Genomic DNA, 27,666 nt, shown 5'->3' on the forward strand with positions numbered 1-27,666 from the left:
GTAGAGCGAGGTGGTGCGGGGGGAAGACAACCCTCAGGGACCACAGACGGACAGGGAAGACTGTCCAAGTTCAGGGCTCAGCCGTAAGGATGCTTGTCTGTACCAACTGACACCCACGACGCAGGAAGAAAGGGGATGCATCAAAAAAAGGCAAGGCAGGGCTTCCCTGGTGGCGCAGTGGTTGAGAGTCCGCCTGCCGATGCAGGGGACACGGGTTCGTGCCCCGCTCCGGGAAGATCCCACATGCCGCGGAGCGGCTGGGCCCGTGAGCCATGGCCTCTGGGCCTGCGTGTCCGGAGCCTGTGCTCCGCAATGGGAGAGGCCACAGCGGTGAGAGGCCCGCGTACCGCAAAAAAAAAAAAAAAAAAAAAAAAAAAAAGGCAAGGCAGTTGAGGGAAAGACTGTCAGCTGAGGGGTTGGAAAGGCTTCAGATCTGGTAGCTGTATGGTCTCAAGCAAGTCACTTTGCCTCTCTGAACCTCAGTCCCCTCGTCTGTAAAATGGTGAAACTGGCTGTTTGGTAAGAAGCTGCACGAGGGAGGTACGCATTACACATGGGCTCCCCTCCCACTCCCGTTTCAGGACGAGAAGCCTGCCCAGCACGGTGGTCTTCAGAAATCACAAAAGCTAAAGAAAGAAGTAGTTTTGCAGCTAAGGCGCCAGCCCAGCGGAGAGGCCACTGCAGTGAAAAGATATGCTTCCAGCCACATGGAAAAGCAGAGTCCTCTCACTCTCTCTCTCTCTTTTTTTTTTGCTGCGCTATGTGGCATGCAGGATCTTAGTTTCCCGACCGGGGATCAAACCCGTGCCCCCTGCAGTGGAAGCACAGAGTCTTAACCACTGGACCACCAGGGAAGTCCCTCTCTCTCAGTTTTAAACTCAGAGTGGAGATTACCCAGAAACAAGCTAAGCAGAAGGGGGAAGGTGTGTGTCCTCAGGGACAGTGGGACCAGAAAGACAGAGGTGCCCCAAGGACACCCTCTCAGACCCAAAGGAAATACCCCGACAGGTCAAAGGGGTGCCCGGCTGGGCCCTAATGCACCTCAGAAGTGCCCGCTTGAGCCGTGGGACCGCTGGGAGCGTGAGGACACTGAGCCAGGCTGGGCTGGCTCACCAGCTCCGCCACCACCCCAGCCGTGTGCCCACGAGACAGGCACCTGCAGGATGCGCCGGCCTGCACTCGCCATGGACCTCGGGGCCTCAGTTCTCCATCTGTAGAGTGGAGGTGATGGCGGGATCATTAATGACAATGAGACCTCAGGAGAAAGACCCTGGAAAGTGGATGAGTCACGTCAGCATCTCCTCTGGCAAAAAGGGGCCAGTGCTCTGGGTGTGGACACCACCCTGCTCAGCACCCTGCTGGGGCCACCACCCCAGTTTCCGCTGCTTTAGATGGCAGCCGAGTTCTGGGCCTCAGCACGGTTGCCTGCCTCGTCCATGCCCCACCGACAGGGCCCCACGACCCCCCAGCTCATGCTCCCGGCAGGCGGTCCCCACGCACCAGATGGGGGAATAAGGGCTTTAGTGACTGACTTCCGACTGTTGGCTGTCCCATCACCCACTTGCTACTGCTGGCACCCACCCTCCCACCCCGGGACTCACCACTTTGGTGGACTCCGGTGCATCCCGGCTGCCCCTGCCCTTGCTGCCGAGGTGGGGCGAGGAGGAGGGTGAGTCATCCATGTAGGGCAGCCCGTCCTGGTGCCGGCGCTGCTCCTCGGCCCGGTCCGTGGCACAGCCGTACCCCGGCGGCGTCCCGAATGGTGCATCTATGTTGCAGAGAAGCAGCCTGTGTTAGAGCCAGGAGAGGGGCTCCACGCCCCACCAGTCACCTACAGGCGTGGAACAGGGGCCTCAGGTAGGCTGACCTCACCTTCACAACTGACGGCACCCAAAGACGGCAGCGCGAGGAGGGGACGAAGCAGCAGCCCCCTGGTCAGGCGACACGAGGCTGGGCTTTCGACAGCTGTGGGGCAGCGGGATGGGGGCCCTGAAAGGTGGACCCCAAACGCTAGTGTCTTGCCGTCAGGGACATTCTTTTCCCTTTGTGGGATCCGACCTGATCCTGCTGACCTAGGTGCAGGGCCAGGAAACAGGATGCAGGCCTCTCCCAGCCGAGTGTCCCTGTGAGCACAGAGTGGCTTATGCTACAGCAGGCTCCCTATTCGGGGGTACCTAGTTATAGAGCTAACACCTTCCTACAGGCACCTGACGGCAGTCAGCCCCATCCCAGGCCAAACCACAAAGCCCACACGTGCTTCCAAGCCCTTGGCCCTTTGGTAGCTCCGTTCCCAGAACTGTTTTAATTCAGGGGAGCCCCTCACTGGGACATCAACTCACAATGGCCCAGCCTGTTCCAAATCTCACATGAGGGCCACTTCTCGACCCCTTCCAAAGGGCACCCGGGATTTCCAAGAGGTCATCCCAACTGGGTTAAGTCACGTCACCATGACTCACCTGCAAGCAGACCAAGGCTACAGCACAGGTGGCCTCCGGGGTGGTCAGTCACCAGTTTACAACAACTGACACCACCAAACACTGCCCAGGCCAGGTGGGCACAGGGCCCAGCACAGGGCCACTCTCGGGCTTCCAGAGCCTGAAACAGGACTGTTCTCACTTCCTTCCGTGTGGGCAGCCTGGAGGAGCTCATGGCAGGCTAAGACCGGCCACCGAGCTGCAGGCGCCCACACGGCCAAAGTCCCAGCTCCCTCCCACGCCTCTGCCTCACCCCATTCCTCCACCTCCAGTCCCAGCTGGTCACATGCCTTCTAACAGGTGTCCTTAGCCCTGGCTACAGGGCAGCGTCACCTGGGGAGCTTTGAAAACAGACCGAGTCAGATGCCCGGGGTGGCCTGAGCCCTGGTGGCTGTAAAGGATTCCCATCGGACCCCAGCAGACAGCCAGAGCAGAGATCCTGCACTACCCCCACCCGGCCTGGCACTGTGCTGGTTGCCATGCCGATCCGCCCGTGTCCCTGGTGTCTGCACTCAGGTGCCAGCCGCAAAGGCCAGGCTGGGTTCTGCCTGTGTGTGTGTCCACAGGAGGGTCCCAGCAGAGGCTAGTTCTGGGGTGAGTGTAGCAGGAGGACCCCAAGAGCCGCACAGAGGCACACTGGTACCTCTTAATCCCATGGACCCTTAATCCACGGACCATCATAGGGGCTTTAGTTACCAAGATCGTTGTGTTATCACCCACAGACCCCCTGGACTTTGGGTTTTGTATTGTCCTTGCAGGATAGTCCGAGGCCATGGTCAAGTTCTGCCTCCTCCTCCTGAGAATCTGCAAAGGCACTTAACTAGCTTTCACTCAGGATCCCCAAGGACAGCTGGGGAGGGGTCAACTGTATTAAAAACCACAAAACCCTGTTAATGCAAAATCCTAGTTCCATACCCCACCCTCCAAAACAGGTCTGACTCCAGCTTCCACTTCCTTCTGGGAATCACAGGTTTGTTTGCTTGTTTAAATAAAATAAACACGAGGGCTTCTTTTCCTAAATTGCAGCAACCCCTACTCGAAACGTGCCAACCACGGGAGCTGCTTCCGACAGCAGCTGGGCACGGGCGGAAGGCTTCAGTTGCCAAAGCCTCACTCCCCGCGAACCTGAATGGTCCCCCTGGGCCACGGGGCTCTCTGCTCTGGCCCTGCAACCTGGGACTCACCCTCCAGGTGGGGCAGGTGGGCAGCTCTAAGCCGTGGTAGGAATGTCTCAGAAGCGAGAGGCTCTGGTCTTGTCCAGGGGGCTGCACACCTGAGATGGTGCGGTTCACTTAAGCCGTCCATGTCTCAGTTTTGCTGACTTAAAATTGGGCCCGTGAACTCGACAATGGATAGAGGCCCCCTCAGCTCTAAAACATCACTGTCACTCTTTAGGGCGGCCGGCCATGCCCTCCCCACCTCCTTCAACAGGTCCCATCCTCTGCCCCCAACTCCTCCTCTGGGCCCGGCTTTTCCATTAGCTCAGAATTACCAGCGTCCACATATCCTAAGAACCTTTGAACTGTTTTTTAAAAAATAACAATCTTGGGCTTCCCTGGTGGCACAGTGGTTGAGAGTCCGTCTGCCGATGCAGGGGACACGGGATCGTGCCCCGGTCCGAGAAGATCCCACATGCCGCGGAGCGGCTGGGCCCGTGAGCCATGGCTGCTGAGCCTGCGCTCCGCAATGGGAGAGGCCACAACAGTGAGAGGCCCGTGTACCGCAAAAAAATAAATAAAAAAAATAAAATAAAAAATAAATAAATAAAATAAAAAATAACAATCTTAAAAAGTCAACATATTCTTTATCGCCTGGTAGAACACTGAGAACGCCACCTGATTTCCAGGCCCGTGACTGCGCTGAGCTCATGACCAAGGTCAAATCAACACTGAGTCTCCAGTAAGAACTTCAGGGTCAGGCTCAGGGCCCCAAGGCTCACCCCCAAAACTGCAAGAATTCATGTTTGTGAAACCACGTGCTGGTTCCACGATATCCCGGCTACAACCTGGTGCAAAACCAAGTCATCCCCCCCACCCCGTGAGGGTCTGCTGGCCCGTGTCCAGGGGGACCATAGGCTCCGAAGTGGATGCTTCACCCCCACCAGGTGAGACTGAGGGGCCAGATTTGCAGCCAGATGCCATGGCATAGTGAGGAGGCTCCCTGGCAACTAAAAACCCAGCCATCTTCCCTCTGCACACACCTCCCCAAACCGACGTCTGAGGAACTGATGCTTTTAAGCCTGAGTTCTGGATGGCTGGCCACCCCTCCTGCATCCCACCTGAGGGCTCAGTCTACTGTCCAGCTCATCTGGACTCAGCACCCCTCATTTCACTGACCCCCCAAGACTGCTCCGATGCAAGTGCGATGGGCAGGAAGAAAGCCCTCAGTTTGCCTCTTCCCGCTTCTAACCAGCACACAGGGACCTGCCTTCCTCTCACCCTGTGGGAGGGTTTTCATACCTGAGGTCCCCACACCACAGGGGTCCCCCTCCTCTTGAGCACAAGGTGCATTCTTTGGGGATTTGGAAAGCCACTGTCTCCCCAGAACCAGAGCAAAGTGAGAGAGAGGCCTTGCTCTACCCTCCTCTGCCAGCAACACCCAGCGGGAAAACCTCTCTGGGCCTGGCCACCTGGTGACATGGTGGCCGCTGAGGCCAGGCACTTCCTGCAAAGCTCTACCCAAGGCTGAAGCCAAACACAGGAAAGAAGCGGGCATGGGCCTGGGATCCCATGGCTTCTAGAGGCTCAGTGAGATGAAGGAGGCTCAACCCAACTCAGAGCCAGAGGGGAAGGGGGAAAGGGAGGGAGGGGGGAGGGGAGGGGAGGGAGGGGGAGGGGAGGGAGGGGAGGGGAGGGAGGGGGAGGGGGAGGGGAGGGAGGGGGAGGGGAGGGAGGGGAGGGGAGGGGAGGGAGGGGAGGGGAGGGAGGGGAGGGGAGGAGGGGGAGGGGAGGAGGGGAGGGGAGGGAGGGGAGGGGAGGGAGGGGAGGGGAGGGAGGGGAGGGGGCAGCGAGGCTGAGTCACAGCTCCCGGCTTAGTGTGGAAAAAGGTTTGCACAGTGAAATCTGAAACCTCCTCTCCAGGCAAGTTGGCTCAGCAGCCTCCAGCCAAGCACTCTGCAAATCTAAAATCCATCCTCCAATGCAAGGAAAAAAGGCAGCCCCCACCCCGCCTCCAAAAAAGCAGAAGGAAAAGGGTCGGTTCAGCCGGGGGGTGGGGGTCCCAGTTGGTGCCCAGGTCCCATCCCCTTCTTACACCTCAAGGACAACACTGGTTTAAAAAAATCCTTCAAAAAATTAAACATAGAATTCCTAAATGATCTAGCAATCCCACTTCTGGGTATGTACTCAAAGGAATTGAAAGCAGGGACACGAACAGATATTTGCACACCCCAGTTCACAGCAGCACTATTCACAAGAGCCATCGATGGGTGACAGATAAACAAAATGTGGTCTATCCATATATCCATACAATGGAATAGCACTCGTCCTTAGAAAGGAAGGACATTCCGATATCTGCTTGCTTGCAACGTGGATGAACCCTGAGGATGCCATGTTAAGTGAAATGGGCCGGTCACAGAAAGACAAATTTACTCTATGACTGCACTTATATGAGGTCCCTAAACAGTCAAATTCATAGACACAGAACGTGGAATGGTGGTTACCAGGGGCTGGGGGTAGAAGAGAATGGAGTTACTTTTTAATGGGGACAGAGTTTGGTTCAGGAAGATGAAAAGAGTCCTGGAGACGGATGGTGGGGATGGCTGCACAACAACGTGAGTGTACTTAATGCCACTGAACGGCACACTTATAATGATTAAAGTGGTCCACTTTATGTTACGTACATGACACGTTCCTAAGCCCCTCCCGCCAGTGGCAATGGTGAGGTGGCAGTACCGGGGGAGCAAACGAGGGCAGCTTCCCTTAATCTCTAGCAGCCCCTCGGCAATCACACCTAAAATAAGCACAAAATAAGCATAGAACTGAAACTTCCAAGGGTGTGCTCCCTGAGAGAGGTCTGGGTGATGGCCATAGGCTCCAGGACACCCTCCCACCTGTGTACGGTTGAGCAATAAAGACGATAGGGAAGCCTGGGCTTTCTCTGTAAATGCAGCCTCAAGGGCAGCCCCTGCCATCACGCTGCCCACCCGTCAACCTGGCAGAGCCGCACGCCACGCCGGGTCCGAACCACCCTTCTCCTCTGAGTTCACACACCCCTTCCCAGGCCTCTTCCCTGTCCACCTGCATTCTCCCCAGCCAGGATGGATGAGATCCCTGCCAGCCGGGCTCCTGAGGTCAGAGGAGGACCTGGCCCATCGCAGATCCGTGCCTGCAGCCCCCCGACGCTGTCCTCCCCGCCCTGGCAGAGCCACGCCACACCAGCCCGGAAAGCGCCACCTGCCCCCGGACCAGCCTCAGTCCCTCAGCCCCTCACAGGGCCCCCAGGAGCCTCGACACGCCCCTCCTCATTTCTGCTTTTGCACCTCAGGGAGCAAGACCCCCTCCGAGGCCTCTGCCGGGCCCTGCGGGACCCCCGCTGCAGGACTCCCATGAAACGTGTGCCCGGACCTCTGGCTGCTCACCTCCTGGGGGCAGCCAAGCAGGGGGGTCCTCCCGGACCGGAGGTGCCTGGAGGGTCCCCAGTTCCCACCTCGGCTACCTTGCTGCTGCGAGATCCCAGCCCCGGCCCACCCCTCAGGTCAACGTGCCCTCCCCACCCCATGAGTCTGGAGCAGGCCCTCAGGAGGAGCAAAGGTTACAGCTCTCAGCCCTCCCTGCCCAAAACAGACAAGGGACGAAGGAGAGAGGCCTGGGGAGCAGGGAGTGGCTCGTTGATAAATACACATGGGGTCAAGAGGACACAACAGGCGACTTCCCTGTCGGTCCAGCGCTTAAGACTCCGTGCTTCCACTGCAGGGGGCACAGGTTCGATCTGGGAACTAAGATCCTACAAGCTGCGTGGCGCGGCCAAAGAAAAAAATAGAAGACAGAACAGGAAAAGGGGCACCGGGAACTCGGGCGGGGCGACAGGAAGACCCTGGCAGCGGGTGGTCTCCATCCCCGTTGACACTGCCAGCAGAGGGCTGGGCTGTATTTATTTACAGAGTTAAAAGCAGATCAAATACTGCTTCCTTCCTGCGTCTCGGTCAGCTGCAGCGTGAGGCAGCCCTGGAGCCCTCACCACATCGCATGGTGTCTGCAGAAGCCCCCTTCCCGTCTCCTGCCCTCCTCTCCCGGTCCCACACCCCTTCCCGGTCCCAGGGCAGCAGCACAGTGGTGCTGGTGGTGCAGTGTTGGGTACTTTCACAGATAGCAGCTCACATCCTTGCGGGGGGTCCTGCCAGGTAGGCATCGCCCCTCTGGGAGAGGCTCAGAAAACTGGGCGGGGAGGGAGGTCCAGGTCTCACCAAAGGGCCCACAGGCTCCACGAGACACAGCTGACTCTGGACCCCACACTCATCCTGAGCTTTGAGCCCTCCTCCTCCTGCTGCCCTGTGTGCTGAGAGCAGATTCCATCTGTGGGACGGGCCACTGGTCCTGGGGCTCCGTGTCCAAGGCTGGCTCCTTTATTTGTAGCAGAACTTGGGTACAGTCAGAGGATGTCTGTGGTGCTACAGGGAAGTAAGTTCCTCAAACAGTGAAAACCCCTCAAATCTTTGATGTAGCAAGTGGGTATTTTTGCCAAATACCTGCTGACCTTTGCCCGGCACAGCCTCTGGGCCAGGCACAGGGCTGGCCACCCACCCACATCATCTTGAATCCCCCCCCATCCCCTTAGGGGGCAGGAACTTCCAGATGCCCATTTTTCAGACAGGAAAACTGAGTCTCCGAGAGAAAAACTACACCCAGGTCCGCCGTGTGACCTGCCCAGTTCGGTCACCTTCCAAACACATTTCAAAGTGAAGACATTTTTAAAAAGCCGAACTGATAACCGTATGACTCAGCAATTACCCTCCTGAGGTATGTAACTCAAAGAGATGAAAACAGGTATTCAAACCAAAACTTGTACCAGAATGTTCAAAGAGCACTCTCTTTTGCAATATTTCAAAACAGTCAAAAGGTAAAACAATGCAACTATCCCTCAACTGACGAATGGATCGGGAGGGATAAATCAGAAGACTAAGGGTGAACACACACACCACTATATGTAAGACAGATAACCGACAAGGACCTACTGTATATCACAGGGAACTCTACTGAATATTCTGTGATAATCTATATGAGAAAATAATTTAAAAAAGAATATATGTACGCGTATAACTGAATCATTTTGCTATACACCTGAAGCTAACACAACATTGTAAGTCAACTATACTCCAATAAAATAAAACAAAAAAAACTGATGAATGGATAAGCACATCGATATACCAAAGTGGTCTATCCATACAAGGGAATATTACTCAGCCTTAGAAAGGAAGGAAGTATTTACACAGGCTACAGCATGGATGAATCTCCCAAACATTATGCCAAGAAGGCAGCCCCCAGAGACCCCCACTTACTGCCTGATCCCATTTATATGAAATGGCCAGAAGAGGCACATCCAGAGAGACAGAAGGCAGGTACCTAACGAGTATGGGGCTTCCTTCTGGGATGGTGAAAAGGTCTGGGGGGACTTCCCTGCTGGTCCAGTGGGTAAGACTCTGCACTCCCAATGCAGGGGCCCCAGGTCTGATCCCTGGTTGGGGAACTAGATCCTGCACGCCGCAACTAAGAGTCCGCATGCCGCAACTAAGACCTGGCGCAGCCAAAAAATAAATAAATAAATATTTAAAAAAAAAAGAAAATGTTTGCGAACTAGATAGAGGCAGTGGTCGCACAACATTGTGAATAAACTAAGTGCCAGTGAGTGGTTCACTTGAAAATGTTTAGTTTTCTGTTGTATAATTTCATCTCAACAATATAAAACAGAACAAAACGGACCTGATTTTCTCTCTTAAACAGGGACCTCAGAACATAATCCAGCCATTTCCTGAAGACCCGGAGCATCGTTCCGGACAGAGGTCAGTACGGCCTGGCACTGTAACCCCAGGCCACCCACGGGCAGTGAGAGGCTGCCGCGCTTTCTGAGATATCTGGGTGGTTCTTCTGTTTTCTCCTCCACCGTCAGGCTGGCAGCTGTCCCTTCCTGCAACTACACCACGTGGGTCAAAATCCTTTCCATCGAGACATCCCCCATCCAGTCAGCCGCTGCATCCTGGCGAGAGCCTGCCGTCAGAGCCCGTGGTTCTGTGGGAGAAGGAGGGGCAGAGAGGGCACCCCAGGAACCAGGACCTCTCAGCCTTCATGCTGCCACCCCAACAATGACATCACCAGGCCAGTGTGGCAAGTCCCAGCTGCCCGGGCAGGGGGAGCTCACAATTCAGGCTAGCGCGTGCCACACAGAAGGCCCTGAGGCTGGTTAAGTCCCCACAACAGGCCGGAAAATGCAGTCGGGAGGGGCCTGAGCTCCTCTCCAGGCAGCCCCAGGTGCCCAGGCTGAGCTCTTGGGGTGATGGGCCGACAGCTCCCACGGCCCCTCCCACCCAGGGTTTGGGCTCCAGCTGGGTGGAGCTTGAATTGCCTGAAGGTCAACTCTGCCCAGGACTTTCAGCACTAAAGCCCGAGTGCCCCCAGTGTGGGCAGACGAGGACCCTCCCCAATCAGCATCTAGAACATTAGCAAAGGACTCTCTTCTGTCTCCAAGGACCCACCTGAGCCTTTTGCTCCCAGATCCTCGGGAAGGGAAAGATCACTTATGCTCTGGGCCTGGGCCGGAGCCAGCTGGTGCTGGGAGGGGCGGGTGGAGGCTGCAGCACCAGCTGCGGGGAGCTGCAGCCCTCAGGCCAAGATGATGTGACTGTTACTCTGCACAGCCTGACTCTGTGACCACGGCGGCAGTTTGGCCTCAGACAATCAAACTAATGTATGTACTGAGCACCCAATACTCAACCAAGACGTAGGGCACCCCTGACTCATGCTGGGCACGGTGCCAGGCATGCAATGGCGGGCACCACAGACCCAGCCCCTGCCCCCAGGAGTCACGTGACACATGCATCATGGCAAGGCCACCGATGAGGGGCAGCTGGACCCTCAGGCGGGCAGCAGAGACCGTTTCCCCGAGGAAGTGACCATGGAGTGAGGGGGCAGACGCTAGTTCCCCCAGAACGCGAGGCAGGAAGGACAGAAGAGGAGGCCGTGTGAGGATGGGGGCAGAGGCTGGAATGATGCGGCCACAAGCCAAGGAGTCCGCGGGGCCACCAGAGCTGTACACAGCCCGGCCCCAGCTTCACTTAGTAAAGTGAAGCTTACTTCACCAAGTAAGTTGGACTTACTTCTGCCTCCAGAACCGGAGAGCACACACATTTGTTGTTTAAGCCACAGTGTGTGATAATTTGTTATGGCAGCCACAGGACACTGACACAGACATAGCCCATGGCCTGGAAGAGACGGCCGACCCGAGGGATCCAGAAGGGCTTTACGGAGGTGAGGTCCGTATGAGACAGAAGGACTGGGCCTTCAGCCAGCAGAGACGCTGGAGGGGGTCGGGGCCTCCAGGGTCCCGCATGCGGGAGGCTGGGAAGGTGACGTGCGGGAACTAGAGGAGAGGCGGCAGCAGTCCTCCTGGGGAAGCTGTGAGCTGCGGGCCGAGGACTCGGGCTTCATTTAGGAGGAATCAGGGGCCTCGAAGGTCTGCAGCAAGAGTGGGGCCCGGGGGCTGGCGACACTGGCAGGATGTCTGGGTGTGGCGCTGGAGGAGGGACCGGCCGCAGGCTTCTGTGACGGTCACTCCAGGTGAACCGGTAGAGGGCCCAGCTTCAGTGGGATCAGACAGCAAGACATGGACACACAACAGACAGGGCCAGACCGAGGGGCTTGGACGGAGGGGAGGAACAGACCTCAGGGAAGGAGGTGGGAGGAGCGCAGTGGTGAAGGCAGCAGGATGGCACCTGCAAGAGGGCAGCGCCAGGCACAGGACCGTGGTCTAGGAGTGGAGGGGAAGCCATCAGCATGGTCCCTCCTTGCTGGCCCAGGTGCCCGGCCAGGAGCCAGGTCACGGTCACTGCATGGCTATGCCCTCCTCCCCCAGCCCATTCCCACTCCAAAGAGGAAACACGGAGGGTAGGAAAGAAAAGATGGCAGGAGGGAAGGGCTCCCTACCTGGGGGACACCACACGGAGCCCAGCCCAGGGCCCAGCCACCGGCAGGAGGACCCACCTTCCCCACTTCCACCTCGGCACTGCCCCTCCTGCAGGAAGCCTGGGGAGGGTCCAGAAAGGAGGTACGTGTACACCGTGTTCACAGCAGCATCATTCGCAATGGCTGAAAGGTGGGGTCAACCCACGTGTCCACTGGCAGAGGAATGGATGAGCCAAATGCGGTCCAGCGACATAATGGAACATCACTCAGTCTTAGAAAGGAAGGAAGTTCTGCTCTACGTGACGGGCACGGATGAGCCTTGAGGACACTATGTAAGTGAAATAAGCCAGTCACAAAGGACAGATGCTATAGGGTCCACTGGTCTGGAGACATCGGTTTGCTCAGGCTGCCATAACAAGATCCCACAGACTGAGTGGCTTAAACAACAAAAACTTATTTTCTCCCAGTTCTGGGAGCTGAAGTGTGAGATGGGGCGCCAGCTGGGTTGGTTCTAGGGCGAGCTCTCTTCCTGGTGCGCAGATGGATGGGCTCTGGCTGAGTCCTCATCCGGCCCTGTCTGGTTGCATGTTCGTGGACACAGTGAGTGTAGCTACCATTGGGGGTTAGGGCTTCAACAGATGAACTTCAGGGGGACATCAGTCCATGACAATCAGTCCACGACCTGTGAGGTACCCAGGTCAGGTAAATTCACAGAGCCACAAAGTGGAATGGTGGTGCCGGGGGGCTGGGGGAAGGGGGGTGGGGAGTGACTATTTAATAAGGACAGAATTTCTGTTTGGGAAGGTGAAAAAGTTCTGGAGATGGATGGTGGTGACGGCTGTACAACAACGTGAATGTACTTAACCCACTGAACTATACACTAAAGGATGGTTAAAGTGGTAAATTTTACGTCGTGTATATTTTAACACACACACACACACACACACACACACACAAATGATCTGCCAGGTTTGGAGATTTAAGAAACAAACAAACAAACAAAAGAACGGCAGTGTTACGGGTTGCACTGTGTCCCCCAGATTCATATGCTTAAGTCCTAACCCCATTACATCAGAGTGTGACCTTCTCTGGAGACAGGGCCTTTACCAAGTTGAAATGAGGTCATTAAGGTTGGGCACAATCACAACATAATCGTGTCCTTGCAAAAAGGGGAAATTTGGAGACAGACTGGCACACAGAGAGAACGCCCCGTGAACAGGAGGGCAGCTGTCTACAAACCAAGCAGGGCTCGGCACACCTCCACCCTCCCAGCGCACAGGGGGCTGCGGCCCTGGCCTTGAGATTCCGCATTTTGTTTCTAGGCCCTGACTCTGCACCTGTTCCACCCACCTCCCCACACAGAGAGGACCGGGCACTCTGGCCCTCTCCTCCTGCAGCACGAGCCCTGGGCTCACCCCCTCTTCCTCCCCTGTCCGCCAAGCGAGGCCTGGCCCTGCCTTTCCCACAGGCAGAGGCCCTGGCGCCCGGCCCCACGAGCAGCTCAGGGGGAGTGACCAGAGTACCCTTATCTCGGCCACCGGCCCGGAGGGCCCGTTTATCTCTCCTTTCCACGCGGTTCAAAGGAAGCTGGTGCTGAAGTGGTGCATGCAGGCACCGACTCCACAACAGGAAGATGGCGTGGGCGCGGGTCCCTCGGCACCAGCCGCCCCACGTGGTCACTCTTGCTGCCCAGGGACACACCTCTGGCCCCAGGGCTCTCCTGTCCGGAGGGCTGCCTCAGAGGTGGCATTTGTGCTGTTGACTTGATTAACTGTTCTTAGAGCTCTCAGCAGACTGGACAAGGGGACATTCAGGGTGACTTGCCTGCAGCACCAGGGTCCAGGTGGGGCCGGCTGCTGGCAGCGCCCGGGGTAGACACCGTTTCTTACAGAGCTCAGCTTCCACCTCTGCCTCCGGGAGGGTCAGAGGTCCCGAACTCTGAGGCACCTGTGAGCAGGGGAGGGCAGAGGCCGAGAGGAGAGCCCACTCCCCACCTGCCGCCTGCTGTGGTGCCGTGTCTGCCCGGAGCCCCTTCGCTCATCAGGGCAGGAGGGACTCCCTCCCGGACCTGGGCAGAGCAGCCCCCAATGAGCCCAGAGCGGGAGTGTGGGGGGAGGTGGGGAGGAGCCTGGAGCCGAGTGCTCTCTGGTCCTCTTGGCACCACGATGCGGGAACAGTCTCGGAGACCTCACTGCAGAGCCGGCACTGGGGCAGCTGGCCCAGCTGCTGCGGGGAGGATGTGCCCGAGTGTGTCTGGAGTGGAACTGAGGTCAGCTCCCCCGAGACGTGTGTGAAGCAGTGAAAGCAGCAGTTTGGGGTTGTGCCTTGGCTGCCCCCTTCCACGTACACACAGGGGACTCTGGCCATGGGGGACCTGGACCAAAGGCATCACCGGAGCCCAGAGCAGCTCAGGTGGTGATTATTGGGGGGCTTCCTCTCTGTGCAGCTCCAGGATCACTCACTCGGTGGACCCCACCCTGCTTCTCTGACCCCACCAACGGCAGGCTGGCCAGGTGCAGGGCGTGGGCTCTGTCAAAGCAAAGATGGTCGGCCAGAGACCAGACTGCGGGGCCCCTGCTTGGGGTTCTCACACCCGGGGACTCGGAGGGTGTGGGCTGAGTGCCCTCCTGCCCAGTCTGTGCTGGAGGCTGATCAGGGCTTTGATTTGGGGGAAATCCCTGTGGGTCTGGAGGAGGCCAGGGTGACCCAGGGCTTGGCCCTCATTTTCAACCTCTGGCATCACCTGCTCCAGCAGATAAGGGGGTGGGGGAGAACCGTAGGCCTAAGGAGTCCACAGTGAGTGACTGCTGGCCCCCAGTCTTCCTGAGCTCCAGCTCCCCCCTCTGAGGGCAGCCATTACCCAAGGCTCATCTACCTTTCTGGCCTCTGCCATCAGGAAGCTTGGGGGCCAGTTGGCACAGTTCATGCACCCCAGGGACCTCAAACACTCTTTGGACCTTCATTTTTGTTTTCTTCCCATGGTCTTATTTCACAGTTTAATTTCTGAGAGCTGCCTCAGTCCTTCTGAAAACAGGCAAATAAAACCTACAAAAACACACGCTCCACCCAGCCTGGCAAGCTCCCTGGCCCACATCCTGCTCTCTTTCCTTGGGACTTGGAGGCCCTGGTGCAGTGGGAGCCCCTCCTCTGGGAGGGGCAGGGTGGGGCGTCTCCCGAGAAACCCTGCAAACCTCCTCCTTAGGCTCCATAAGTGATTCATTTCCTACAAGTGTCCCGCGCTGTTTTCCAGCACAATCTCTGTTCTATATGAATCAAGATTCTGGCTCACACTTTCTGCCATGACTGATGAGTTTTCCCTTTAGAAATATTCTTCCCACAGGGCCCAAAGTCATTCTTCTATAAGAGTGAGTGTGAGTGGTGTGCGTGTGTGTTTTACCTCTGCTGTATGTGAAGGGAGCTAATACATTCTTTTTGTCTTACGGTGTGTCACCTGTGCTGATGGGTTCTTGGCAGAGCTGAAGGAAGAGTCTCCCAAGCTGCGTAACAAATTTCTAGGTCTACGGTGATGGCAAGAAACAGCCAGGTTATGAAACTGAGGAGAGGAAGGTGGTGGGGACTTCTCCCGGTTACTAGGGCCGGGGTCAGCAAACTATAGCTCAATCCAGCCCACGGCTCGCTTTCGTAAATACAGTTTTACTGGAACACAGCACGCTCATTGGTCTCTGCAAGACATACAGCTGCGTTCGCGCTGTGATGACGAGGTTGAGTAGTTGTGACAGATGCCACATGGCTTGCAAAGCTGAAAATGTTTACTAGCTGGCTCTTTGCAGAAACAAGGTACCTGACCCCTGGTTTAGGATAAAAAGCAGAGGTGGAGAGGCCCCAGAATGATGGCTCTATGTAAAGACAGTCTCTTCTCAGCAGTTTTATCTTTTAAAATAGCTTTAATATGGAAATGCCAGCCCCCTCATTTCCACCTGAAAGGGGCCAGAAAAACTGGGTCATGAGATCTAGGTCTGGGTGGAACTGATGTTAAACTTGGCTTGGGGACCAGGCCCAGGATCGGCCGCCGGTGGTAATCTGGAGGCGGCTGTGTACATGCTTCCGTGACAGGGAGCTGCCTGCTGTGAACACAGCTTCACCTTGAGCTTGCAAAAGTCCCCTCAAAGCCAAAACCACGCCAACCCTGAGCTGCCCGAACACACTGAGTAGTTGCAAGAGTATAAAGCAGAGCCTTGAAGAAAGCAGGTGAAGACGTGGCTTTGGATGGCCTGCAGCCTTGGACTAAACGTGCCGCTTGCTGTCGGCATTCTCCACTCTGCACCGTGTGCCCGGTGGCAGGAGGCGCTGTCACTGCGCTCAGCCTCAGCAAGGCCCAGCCGTGTAGCTCCCCTGACCACCGAGGTGAGGAGGGAGCCGCCGGGGCGTGTTGCCCTGTGGTCCAGCCTCACAGAGAGAAAGGGGAATAGCCGGCGTTTGAGCTGCTGGGGGCCAGAAGGAAGAACATCTTGACTGCAAGCATGGTTAAACACGGAAAAGCTGTCAGGGGACTGTGAGAAATTCCCATCTGGGGAGGGCTCTGGGGAGGATGAACCATATGCCTGGTGACCGGCATTGGCCTCACTGGCCCCCGGAAGAAAACCTTTCCCCCTCTCTGATTCAGCAGCTCTCTCCCCCCAGAACCCCCTGCCACAAATCGTTGGCTGATCAGATCCCAGCAGCACAGAGCCCCTGAGAACGTCCAAGGCCCTGAGTTACTGGAGGTTTCTTTTCTGGGATGGTTCTTGAACTGAAGAAATCTCCCGGGAGGCAGGACCATCTCACGAGGTCCTGGTGCCTGCTGTGCTGAGCCTCTGTCAGGCCAGCCCCAGGGTGGCCTTGTCAGCCCTGGAGTGGTTATGGGCATGGGCGTGGGGGTGGGGGTCCCAGCAGGTTCCATTGAGAGGAACCCAGACTCTGGTCATCAATGGTAACAAATGTCCCACTCTGGTGGGGGGAGGGGGCGTTGATATGGTGGCAGCTGTGCCTGAGTGGGGGCAGGGGGCCTATGGGAAATCTCTGGACCTTCCTTTCAAAGTGCAGTGAACCTAAAACTGCCCTAAAAGAAATAAAGTTTTGGGCTTCCCTGGTGGCGCAGTGGTTGAGAATCTGCCTGCCAATGCAGGGGACACGGGTTCGAGCCTTGGTCTGGGAGGATCCCACATGCCGCGGAGCAACTGGGCCCGTGAGCCACAACTACTGAGCCTGCGCGTCTGGAGCCTGTGCTCCGCAACAAGAGAGGCCGCGATAGTGAGAGGCCCGCGCACCGCGATGAAGAGTGGCCCCCACTTGCCGCAACTAGAGAAAGCCCTCGCACAGAAACGAAGACCCAACACAGCCATAAATAAATAAATACAATTTAAAAAAAGAAAAAAAAGAAAGTTTTTAAAAAAGCAAACAACAGCTACAAAGAAGTCACTGCAGGACGTCCCTCAAGTCCTGAGATTCCTACCCCGTCCTCCTGCCCCCATCTGCCTTTCAGAGCCCCGGACAGCTATTTCGTGTGATTTGTCCACACATTTTAGCTGGGGCGAGTGGGAAGGCTGGTGCGCTTTCTCCACCTCCCCTGGAACTGGGAGTTCACACTTCTGCCTTTGACTCTCCTCCTTTGTGTGTGGAGGTACTCCCCGGATGGAGCTCCCGGGAGCTCTCCTGCAGCCCCTCCTGAAACCCCTGAGCCTGGCCCAGCTGACACTTGCACTGCAGATTCAGGCCGGCCCTCGGGGGAGCCCCGTGTCCCTAACAGCCAGGATGGTGTCCAGCTTGTGATGCTGGGAGCCCCTCTCTGCCTCCCTGGTTTCCTCGGCCGCATGCCCTGGTTGGGCCCGTCCCTGCCCTGCCGCAGGACCCTCTGTGGATTTCCGAGGCCTGACTCAGAGGTCCTCACAGGGTGGCCACAGCTGCACGTTAAAGTTCCTGCCCACATTTCCAGGGGGAGAAAGGCTTCAGGCCACCTGTGCATGGAGACCTTTGCCAGTATGGGAATTCCTGGGGCCGAGGGATGCCAGAAGTTGTCCTACGAGCCAGCCCTGCCTTCCCAGCAGCCCCACGGCCAGCTGTCACCCACCCCTGCAGTTGTCCCGGACGCATAGCGGTCCTCTGTGGCATGTGCCCCCCGTGGTATGGGGTTCCTGCTTCTCTGTGGTGGGGGCCATGGGTGGAGCAGGGAGCACAGTGTCCGGGACCATCTGGAGGGGCAGAGGGTGTCAGGTGGTGATCGTTCCTCTCTGTATCTGTTTTCCCATCGTCAGATGGGAGTGATTTGAGGAATCTGTAGGGCTATGCCGGCATTTGCAGTAAGGTCTGTAACAGCCTGGCACGTGGTAGGTGCCTTGGGAAGGAGGGGCTTTGCATCCAACACGATTTCCCTAGAGGGCCGGGCAGTGCACTTGGAGGGAGGCTGAGCTGGCTGTGCTCTCCCCGCCACCGCCCGCTGCCGTAAAGAGCAGGCCTGGAATCCAGTAGGAACGCGCCATGCGTTCTTGCCCGGATACTCTAGCCACCTGCCCCATCTGGCCGGGCCCGTGCAGCACGTGGGCCCTTGAGCTATGCCCCCACCCATGCCCATTCCCACATTTTTGCCCCGTTTTCAGAAGGAGGATGGGACACCAGGCTAGAACGGCAGGTGGGGGAGGGAAGTCCCAGAAGAGTAAGTCATTGAGGTCTGCCACCCTCTCCCTCAGCCCTTTCCGGTTCCCCCTGTGGCCCTGCCTTGCCCGCCTGCTCCCTGGGGCGCCCTCAGCCGGTCCGAAGGCCGTTCATCCCCTGCACGCCACCCTGTCCATCTTCTCCAGCCTCCCCTCCCAGGGACTTGCTCTCCACCTATTAACTCAGACCTCAGCGTGAGCCCCTAAATTTTATGTTGCTTTCCAGCACTTGGAAGCCTTGAGACCCAGTGCTCGGGCAAGGACACTGTGCTGATCTTGAGTCCTGGCCCAGCTGGGCTGAGCACCCAGGCGCCAAAGGCCCCTGGGCAGGCACCTTCCAGGATGCTGCCTTGCCAAGAGCATTGCCCAGCACCTCTCCCTCAGGACGCGAGGCCGGCGGACCAGCTGAATCCTCTTTTTATTGATGAGAAGCCAGGGGCCCAGAGAGACACAGTAAATTGCCAAGGTCACCCAGCTGGGCAGTAGTGGGGCTGGGCCGGAGCCGAGCTCTGCTCTCCTCTGCATGTTGCGTTCTGCCCGGAGCCAACCAGCATGGAGGTGGCCACCCTGCCACCTGGAAAGGTTGGTGCCTTGGGGCAAACGGGGCCTGGCCAGGTTGGAGGTCGCTCATCAGCTGTGTCCCTGTGGCTAGTCAGCGAGCCCACATGATGTGCCTGTGGGCACATGTGGCCCCTCAGCCTTGAGGGGAGATGGCCAAGGAGGAGGACACAATTGCTGCTATGCTGTAAGGATGTGGGGAGGCTTCCTTAACGAGGTCCCACGTCGGGGGCCAGACCAAGGGGCTTCTGTCCTGCGTCAGTTTGGTGACCACAGTGGGAGCTGCCGGTCTGAGAAGCTGGGTTAGGCTCCCTTTGGTGGGTGCACGTGCCTCACACATGTGCACACATATGAACGCACACAGATGCACATGCACACACTCAGGCACACAGACACTTCTTTGCAAGGAAGGGGAGAACGTGGAGGGACAGAGATCTGCTCAGAGGGTTTCAGCCTGGACTTGGTCCAGAGCCTCAGAGAGAAGAATCTTTCCGGACGCTCAGGATCTGGTGGGAAATCTCCCGTGGGGCTCCTCTGCACCTGTCGTGGTCTCCCAGGCTCCTGACGTCCTCAAGCAGTGTCTGCGTTGGAGGATCCCGAGGGCCCGCGTGCACCCCAGCTCCCGCTTGGACGCTTGATTCTTGAAATGCGCACGGAGCAGCCCGTGCAGGTGTTTCCACGCCGCCCCCACCGGCCCCCTCCTGGCGCTGGCAGTTCCCTGCCCGGTGCTGACAGGGTGTTCTTGTTTGGAAACAGAGAAGACACCATCGCTGCTTTTCTTCCCCTTTCCCAACCCATGAGGCTGCGTTGGGTGCTGCGTGTCAGGTGCTGGCTCTGCGTGTGCAAGTGGTGGGCGGTGCGCCCCCTCCCCGTCAGCGCTTCCCCTCTGGGTCCCCAGGAAGCACGGTGACCTCGCCTGCTGTGCAAGGTGTGCCAGCCTGGACCATGGACACGTGGGGTCCCTGGGCAGATGCTGGAGGCTCTCCCTTTGTCACTAACCCAAAAAATCACTTCCAGTTTTTGTGATTCAGAAGTGAGCCCAGCCCCTCACCCTTCAGATGTCCTGAAACCCAGCCGGGTCCTCCGGTGGCCATCAACTGGGGAGGGGTGGGTGGGGGGAATCTGTGCGAGCACTTCTGCGGAGACTAGCACACAGCCAGGCTCTTGCACAAGGTGGATGGCAGTTGTACCCCGTTGTCTTATCAGTCTGTTGCCTTGTGGGTCCAGCACCCCCGTGGGCTGGTGGTTACGTGTGGGTGTGGTTTGTTTCTTTTGATCTGGCCCTGGGCTGGTGAGTGAGTGGGGTGGGGGATAGCGCCTCCACAAATAGCCCCCGTGTCCCGATGGTCAGTGGTCTGAGGAGGGACAGGAGTCGGATGAGTGTGTAAGGAGGGTTCTAGTATCTGGACACAGGTTGTGAAGCAGGTAGAAAGTCGAAGGGGCTCATGCACGGTGGGTGGGAGAAAGAACCTGGGGGAGTGACCCTTGGTGGGTGAGGGGGTCAGATTTTTCAGGGGGGCATCTCAGAGTGCCTTCCCCCCAAAGGCCAAGGGGCTGCACCCGTGGGGGCTGACTCCCCAGGGCTGAAGGGCATAGTGGCTAGAGGCTGGCTTGTCACCCCCGCTCTGAGGCCTCTCATGGGACACTTCGCTGGGCACGGGCCAGCCCAGGTGCCTGCCAGGTTTTAATGCCCCCCCGAGAAAGACTGGTCCCACCACACAGGTTCCTTGAGCTCCGCCATTCGGTTCCATGTGGCTCGGGGCACGGCTGTCTCCTCCCCAGGATGCACCGTGGCTGAGTAGCTAGCAGGCCAGGGGAGGCTTGTCTGCACTGCCGCTGCAGTGCTAATGCAAGCGGCCTCTCTGGAAGGGGTGGGAGGGAGCTGCTGGCTCGAGTCCAGCCGTCCAGACAGACCAGCTCCACCGTCTGATTGCCCTGGGTGACATTCCCCAGCCCCCAGCCAAGAGCAGAGCGTCTCAGGCTGGAGTAAGGCGAGACCCGGAGACATACACCTGCAATGGCTGGGACTAATTCTGAGCCTCAGAAATGCTTTAGAAAGCGTGTTATGTGGGGAGGGTCCTTGTGGGCAGAGCCCTGGGAATAAGCAGTCGGGCTCCTTCACGGTGACGGAAAGGGGACTGACACCCGTTGGGTGCCTGCTGTGTGCCATGCGCTGCATGGGCGTGTGATCTGATTGGTCTCTGCTGTGTTCCTGTGCAGGGGGATGGCGGTGCCTGGTCTGGAAGGACAGAGACATCAGGTCAGTGACCTGAGGCAGTGGACTGGGGCCCAGGGGTCGGGCTTGTTTTCTTCAGGCCTGCTCGGGAAGCCCGAGCTCAGATTCTGCGCCTTTAATGGTACCCGCAGGAATTGCTGGCCTGCGGTGTGCGTGCCGGGCGGGGTGATCTGGCTGAGCCGAGCTGGTGTTCTACCACATGGGTATTTCTGGGAGAAGCGCCAGGCTCAGAGCTGGTGTCAGGTAGCCCTGGGAGCCCTTCCGGATGCCTTGTCCTCCCTGGATCACACAATTCTTGAGGGAAGGGCCTCTTCCTAGCGGATCTACACCTGCCGGGCCCAGGACCTCCTGCTGCATGGTGGTCCATGCTGCCCTGTCTGCGGATCGAGTCTCTCTGGAGGACTCGTCTTCCCCAGGAGGTGTTCAGAACCAATACCCCAGGTCCCACGGGAACCTGCTCTCCTGGTGGCCTGTGGATGGCCAGTTGGAGCCCTAAGTGGGTGTCTGGCAGCTGTGCCCACTGGGGGCAGCATGACCAGTCCCATTTCCTGCCACGGGCCAGGGCAGCAGGACAGGAGCCTGGCTGACTGCAGACTGAGCCATGGGGCTTGAGCAGGCTGTCACACCACAATGACAACTGGGATTATCACTGGAGGTGGTAATTCCCACATGACAGTTTCAAGTTTCAGGTCAAGAGCTGAGGCTAGTCCTCCATCTCCTCTCACATCTGCACAGAGATCCTCGCCAGCTGACTCCCCTCCTGGTTCCTCAGCTGTTTTTGAGACCCTGAGCCCCAAGGGGTGGGGAAGCACCTCGCGTCCAGGACACTGGGGGGCCGCACCTTCCTGGTGGGTGGCTCTGAGATGGTGGCTTTCAGAGTGGACCAGAGGGACAGGATCACCGTGCCAGGGTCACCCCGACCCACGGCGGCCTGACAGGTGCCACGGGCCCTGCTGACACATGACTCCCAGCTCCGGGAAGAACCTTCCCAGCAGCCCCATGAGAGTGGGCCCCGTCCCATTTCCCAGAGTGGAGCCCTCAGCCTGGCGTGGACGTAGAGGGCAGCACTGAGGGTGCAGTCGGGCAGGAGAACGTGGTGTAGTTTTCTGGGACATAATGCCAGCAGCCGTCGCGGGCTGAACCACGTGAACAGCCGAGGCTTCCAATAATTACGATGTTTGTGCTTCTCGACGCGTCCCCCTCTGGCAGGGGCCTGCTTGTCACCGCAGGGGTGCGTGGGTGGGCTGTCATTATCTCCACTTCACTGGTGGGAACGTGAAGAGATGAAACAAGTCCTCTGGCCTGCAGTGAGCCCGGCTTGTCTGTTGTCTCTCTTTTCCGAAGGGATGATTAGAGGTCAGGTTGGGGGAGGCTGGGAACAGCTGGCGTTATGTTCCCTTTTCCAAATGTGTGAGTCCAGGATGCGCGAGTTCCTGGCACTCCCAGGATTCCTGGGCAGAGAAGGTTTACCAGAGGGAAAATGAGACTTTGAGACCCTGCACCTCCGGGTCTGGTCCTTAGCCTCTGACATCTGCTCACATCCGATACATCTCAAATTCTGGTGTAAAATACCAGATTAGCACTGCCTTGTCCCAGCCCACTCTGGGTTCAGTCCCAGGGTGTCTGAAACTGGGGATCCAGCTCAGGGTGTGGCTGGACCCATGAGGCTCCAGGAGGTAGCCTTGGCCGGGGAGACCTGCCTGCGTGGACCCCGCTCTGCAACTCAACTTGCCAGGTCTGGGGCTCAGGAGCCATGGCTTCCACTTGTAAACCTTCAGCTTTTCTCTGAAATCAAGGTGCCCATGGCTCTCTTGCGAAGATGCTAGGATGCTCACTGGTTTGAGGCAGTGCACCTGGCCAGTACCCGTTGCCACTGCTGGGCGTTGCCTTCCACGGGTCTCAGCCCTTGCGGATGCACCGCCACGTGCAGGATTGCGCACATGCTCTCAGAGACATGCGAGGGAGTGGGCGTCCTCCTCTAGGACATGAGGCTCAGAGACGCCTGTGTGGACGGGCCAGAGCCCAGCCCCGAGCCACTGCTCCTCTCCCCCATGGGCTGCATGGGCACAGATACACGTACGCACACACACGCTTACGCACGCACATGCGCTCACAGACGTGTGCACACCCACACCCTCGTGCACACATTCAGACTCCCTTGGTTGATCCCTCGTCCCACTGCTAGATGATGCCCCTTCCCCTGCTCTATTCAGAGATGCGGTCCAGAGACTCAGAGGGACTAAGGTGAGGGCAGGAGTTCCGCCCAGGTACCCACCCCACCTCTGCCCGAGTGGGAGGCTCAGGCTCTTGAAACCAGCGTCCCAGGCACCAATGACCCGGCTTCGGCCTCTCAGTTCTGCTCGGGGCCTGTAGCTGCCCCCTTCCACCCAGGCACGTCTTCCTGAGCCCTTTGCCCTTTGCCAAATCCCACCCACCCGTACCCTGCTCCACAAGATCTCCACCCTTCAGCCCATGCTGGAACAATCCCCCTGCCCTGAACTTTCACAGCACTTAGCATCTGTGCAATTTACTGACGGTCACAGAACCTTTCCCACCATCTGCTGTGAACTATCACTTTACTTCTCATTTTAATTCTCAAATATTTGTGTTCCACCTCCCACTTAGGCTGGAAACTGCCCATGTCAGACTTGTCTGTGCCTCACTGTGCCTTGGAGGGGGCCCAAGACGAGACAGGCAGGTCTCCCTTCCCTCTGCAAACATTAACTGAGGCCCTAGTACGTGCTCCGCGTAGCCCCGGGCAATGGGGATGCGGGAGTGAACACAGCAGGCTGTGACCACAGGCCTCGGGGAAGCTTGCTCTGGAGGGAGACCAACAGGAGGGACAGGTGTGGGAACCCTGGACAAGTGTCACTTTTCATAATAAAGATGACTCCCCCATCCCCAAAGCTGCCTGTCGAAGGCAGAGAAACCAGTGAACCCAACCGGGAAAACAAAAGCTACATTCGCCAATAGTGGGGGATCTGTCCTGAGTCTTAAGAAATAAAGTTTCCTTCACCCTGGAAGCGAGATCCCTAAAGACCTGGGGGAGCTGGGACCTTCCTTGAGAGGCACTGAGCAACGTGGGCGCCCTTACCTGGCCTCTGCCTTTGGCAGGCACGTGGGTAAAAGGGGGCTACCTGTTCCCCTCCCACCAGGTCCTACAGGATCCCCCAGCCCCTTGCTCTGAACCCATCATCTGGGATCCCTTCTGTGAAGACATCTCCCATCCACCCTGGGGTGAGGTGTGTGTGCAGAAGCAGGAGACCCACCATGTACATCACTGCCAGAAGGAACTGGGGTGAAGATGAGAAGGTGGGAAGCAGAGTGAGGACCGGGCAGGGGGAGCTGGAAATGGCCCACCCAGGGCTCCTCTGTGAAGCAAAGGTAACTCCGCTCTCCCTGGGGAGGGTGAGCCTTAGGGAAGAGCATCAGAAACCTGCCATCTCCACCTGGGGTGTGAGCAGGTCATTTTACATCGTCTTGATTCTCCAATTTTTAAAAAAGGGAGTAAATTATGGATATGAAATCCTCGTACCCTGGGAAGAATGAAATATTGCAGCCAAAGCAATTCTGGTTCACTGTCAAGGCAGCTGGTACCAGGAGACAATAAGGTGACGTGAGCCCATTAGAGTGAGATGCTCAACCCAAGGAGGCCTGGTCTGTGCAGACCCTGCCCCACCGCCAACGGATGGGCCCCACCGTCAATGGGCAGTGACGGTGGTAACAGGAGGCCTCCACGCTCCAGGTGGCAAGGCGGTGCACATGTAAGCACTGGAGAGCCTGGACAGGCATGAGGAGGCATGAGTGAGGGGCCGGGACAGGGCAGAAGAGGGAGTGCGGTCCAGGGGCAGAGAGGGACGTGGGGTGGGACAAAGGCTTGTGAAGAAAGTAGCATCAGAGCTGGGCCCCGGAGGACAGATGGATCTGGGCAGGTGGAGACATGGCGGAGCGTGGAATTCCAGGCAAAGAGATGGGGTTTGGGAGGCATGCAAGGGAGTAGGATCTCAGCGCTGGTGGGGAGAAGGGAGTTCTGCTCTGAGGGCAGCTCCCACGAGGCTGGGGAAGCGGAGTGCAGGTGTCCTGCAGGCCTGCCTGCCTGGGAAGCGCAGAGGCTGAGGCTCTGGGAAGACAATCTGGTGTGTACACAGGCTGGAAGGACAGGTCACAGGCACGGTGGGGGTCAGGCCTGCCCGCTGGGCTCTGTGTGGGGCTGGTCTGGAGCACAGTGGGGAGCAGCCGGGTAGGAGCCTTGCTGCTAAGATAGCATCTAATGTCAGGGACAGACCTGGAAGACGCCCTCCGCCCACTGAGCATCTTCGACTTTTTGCTGACTCGCTGGATCTCCAGCCTTGAGAAAACCCTGGCCGCTAGAAGATGCTCCCCTCCGCCCCGCCTGCTGCTGGTTTACACTCTCTGCTCCTCCACTTTCTCCCCTCCCCCCAGATTATTTTTAAAAGATTAGATTTCCTGTTTTCACTGTGGAGCTGGCCTGGCCCTCTGTCCATCCATGGCCGTCACTACCGGCGGGGCAGGGGCAGGGCAGGAGCGGGCATGCTGCAGGCCCTTCCCAAGAGCCAGCTCCTCGCCCTGCACCCGCTGGGCCCTGTAAACACCATGTCCTCCCAAGCAGGGCCGGCGGCGATCTCTCCCACGGGCCAGGGGCCTCTTAATGGAACAAGTAAATAGGTGATTCATCCTAGCTGCTGACGGCCACTCACCCTCGGAGCTGGCTCACTCCAGTGTGGATAAAACAGCCCTCTCCACCTCTTCTCCCTTCCCCTCCCCTCCCCCAGCGCTGGGGCCTGGGCCACCACCTGGATGTCCTGGGCTGAAAGCAAAGGATCCCCCCTATGAGAACCAGGGTCCACCACGCCTGTCCAGTCCCTTGTGGCTTGAATTGCTGTCAGGCTGGTCCTCAGCCACCACTGCCCCAGACAAGTTTCAGGGCTCACAACCAGGCCCACTGTGCTGCAGAGAGGACCAGACCCCTGCTTGTGGTCACCCCTGAGACCAAGAGGGCCTGAGGCAGTGCCTTCCCAGCTGTCCGGACCCTATGGCGGCCCCCAAGGTGGGAGCCAAGCTGGGACGACGTAGGGGAGGGGGGAGTGTCAACCAGGTTCATCTGCCTTGTATCCTGGGGGTCTCACAAATTCTGGCTAAGGATTCTGCAGCTGTTAAAGAAAAAGTTGAAAAACACTGGGTCAGGGAAAAGAACTCAGCTTCTGGGTGATTCCTCCCAGCTGGGCACCAGGCAGTGTTCTGGGTCACCTCCCGGAATCCTTACAGGGTTCCTGGGGGACGGGGTGGGGGTGGGGAGGAGACAGAAGCTCCAAGGCTGGCCACCTGCAGCAGCAGGAGCAGACCTGAATGCTCACCCAGTTCTGAGGGCTCCCCGCTGCCCCCGACCCGCCTGGGGAGCCAGGGCTCCGGCAGGGCCTGCAGATCAGGCCAGAGGGGGTGGCCAGTGGGGTCCTGAGGGCCTGGGTGCCCAGGAGGACGAGAACAGTGAGCACAGGAATGCCAAGAAGGGGGCAGGTCCCCATGCAGCAGGGGAGAATTTCTCTGATCAGAGGAGGGTTAGTCAACAGCCTGAGTTTCCCCTGGAGCGAAGCCCATGAGCTCCGGGCAGGTCCAGACTGCTTCCCTGCTCCCGGGGCACAGTTGCGCAAGATCCAACTTTTCTCCATGAGGCGGAGATGCAGGAACCTGGGCCACGGCTCTCTCTCCAGCAGGATCTCCCACCCACTGACCGGCCACGGCCCTGAGCCCAGGTTGCGTGGGAACGCCCTTCCTCCCTCCAGTCCTCAGGACCGTCCCACGTGTAGGCGGAGTGCGGTTTCCCGTGTATTTATTTGATTAACTTACTATTTTGAAACACTTTCAAACTCACACAAAACTTGAAAGCAAAGTACAAAGAACCATTTGTTTAGGACAGCAATGACCTAAAAAGGGAAGCCGGGACGATAGACAAATACACCTCCTGCCCGCACTGTCCGCAGACAACAGGGGCCCCACGATGCCCCCTCATCCTATGAGGATGCTCAGCTGGTGCTGGCTGGGGCCACGCCTGCCTCTCGGAGGTGGTCAACCAACACCTCCAATGGCCGGGGTCCCTTCATGCCGCCCAAGGCCCATCCACCCTCTGTCCAGGTGACAAGGCACAATGGAGCTGGAAGGCGCCCACTTACTATCTTCTTCCCAGAGTTCAGGCCCCAGTGTCCTGCACCAGCCAAGACTGCACGTCTAGGGGACCTAACAGCTGGGCCCCCCCCACGCCATCATTCTCAAGCTAGGCACCCAATGGCTGGCGTGCAGAGAATTTTATTTTAAGCCTGTTACATAAACATGGCAGAAGGCAGCATAACCAGGGCACCAGGAATCACACCCACCTGTGTCCACGCACTGTGGCCATGGGATGCTGCTACCCCTCCTGTCAAGAGGCAGAGTCAAGTCCTAGTTCTCCACCACCCTGGACCAGGGCTGGCCCTGGGACCTGCTTTGACCAATATGACAGAGGTGATGGGGTTTGAGTTCCACAGCCCAGACCTCAAGAGGCCTTGCAGCTTCTGCCTTTGTCTTTGGAACCCAGGCTCCATGTGAAGGCGCTCAGGCTGGAATGAGGGCTGATCACAGGGAGA

The 27,666-nt window shown here is 58.0% G+C and overlaps 1 protein-coding gene across 2 annotated transcripts in view; it reads right to left on the reverse strand.

Annotated features, from left to right (window-relative positions):
* The window catches only part of BCR (BCR activator of RhoGEF and GTPase), a 97,858-nt gene that overhangs the window by 46,106 nt on the left and 24,086 nt on the right, over positions 1-27,666 (reverse strand). For both annotated transcript variants that reach the window (XM_060121973.1, XM_060121972.1), the window contains exon 2: positions 1,602-1,768. In XM_060121973.1, coding sequence (XP_059977956.1) covers positions 1,602-1,768 — 167 coding nt within the window. The remainder of the gene's footprint in view (positions 1-1,601; positions 1,769-27,666) is intronic.

This window comes from Lagenorhynchus albirostris, chromosome 14, assembly GCF_949774975.1.
Source record: "Lagenorhynchus albirostris chromosome 14, mLagAlb1.1, whole genome shotgun sequence".
NCBI lineage: Eukaryota > Metazoa > Chordata > Mammalia > Artiodactyla > Delphinidae > Lagenorhynchus > Lagenorhynchus albirostris.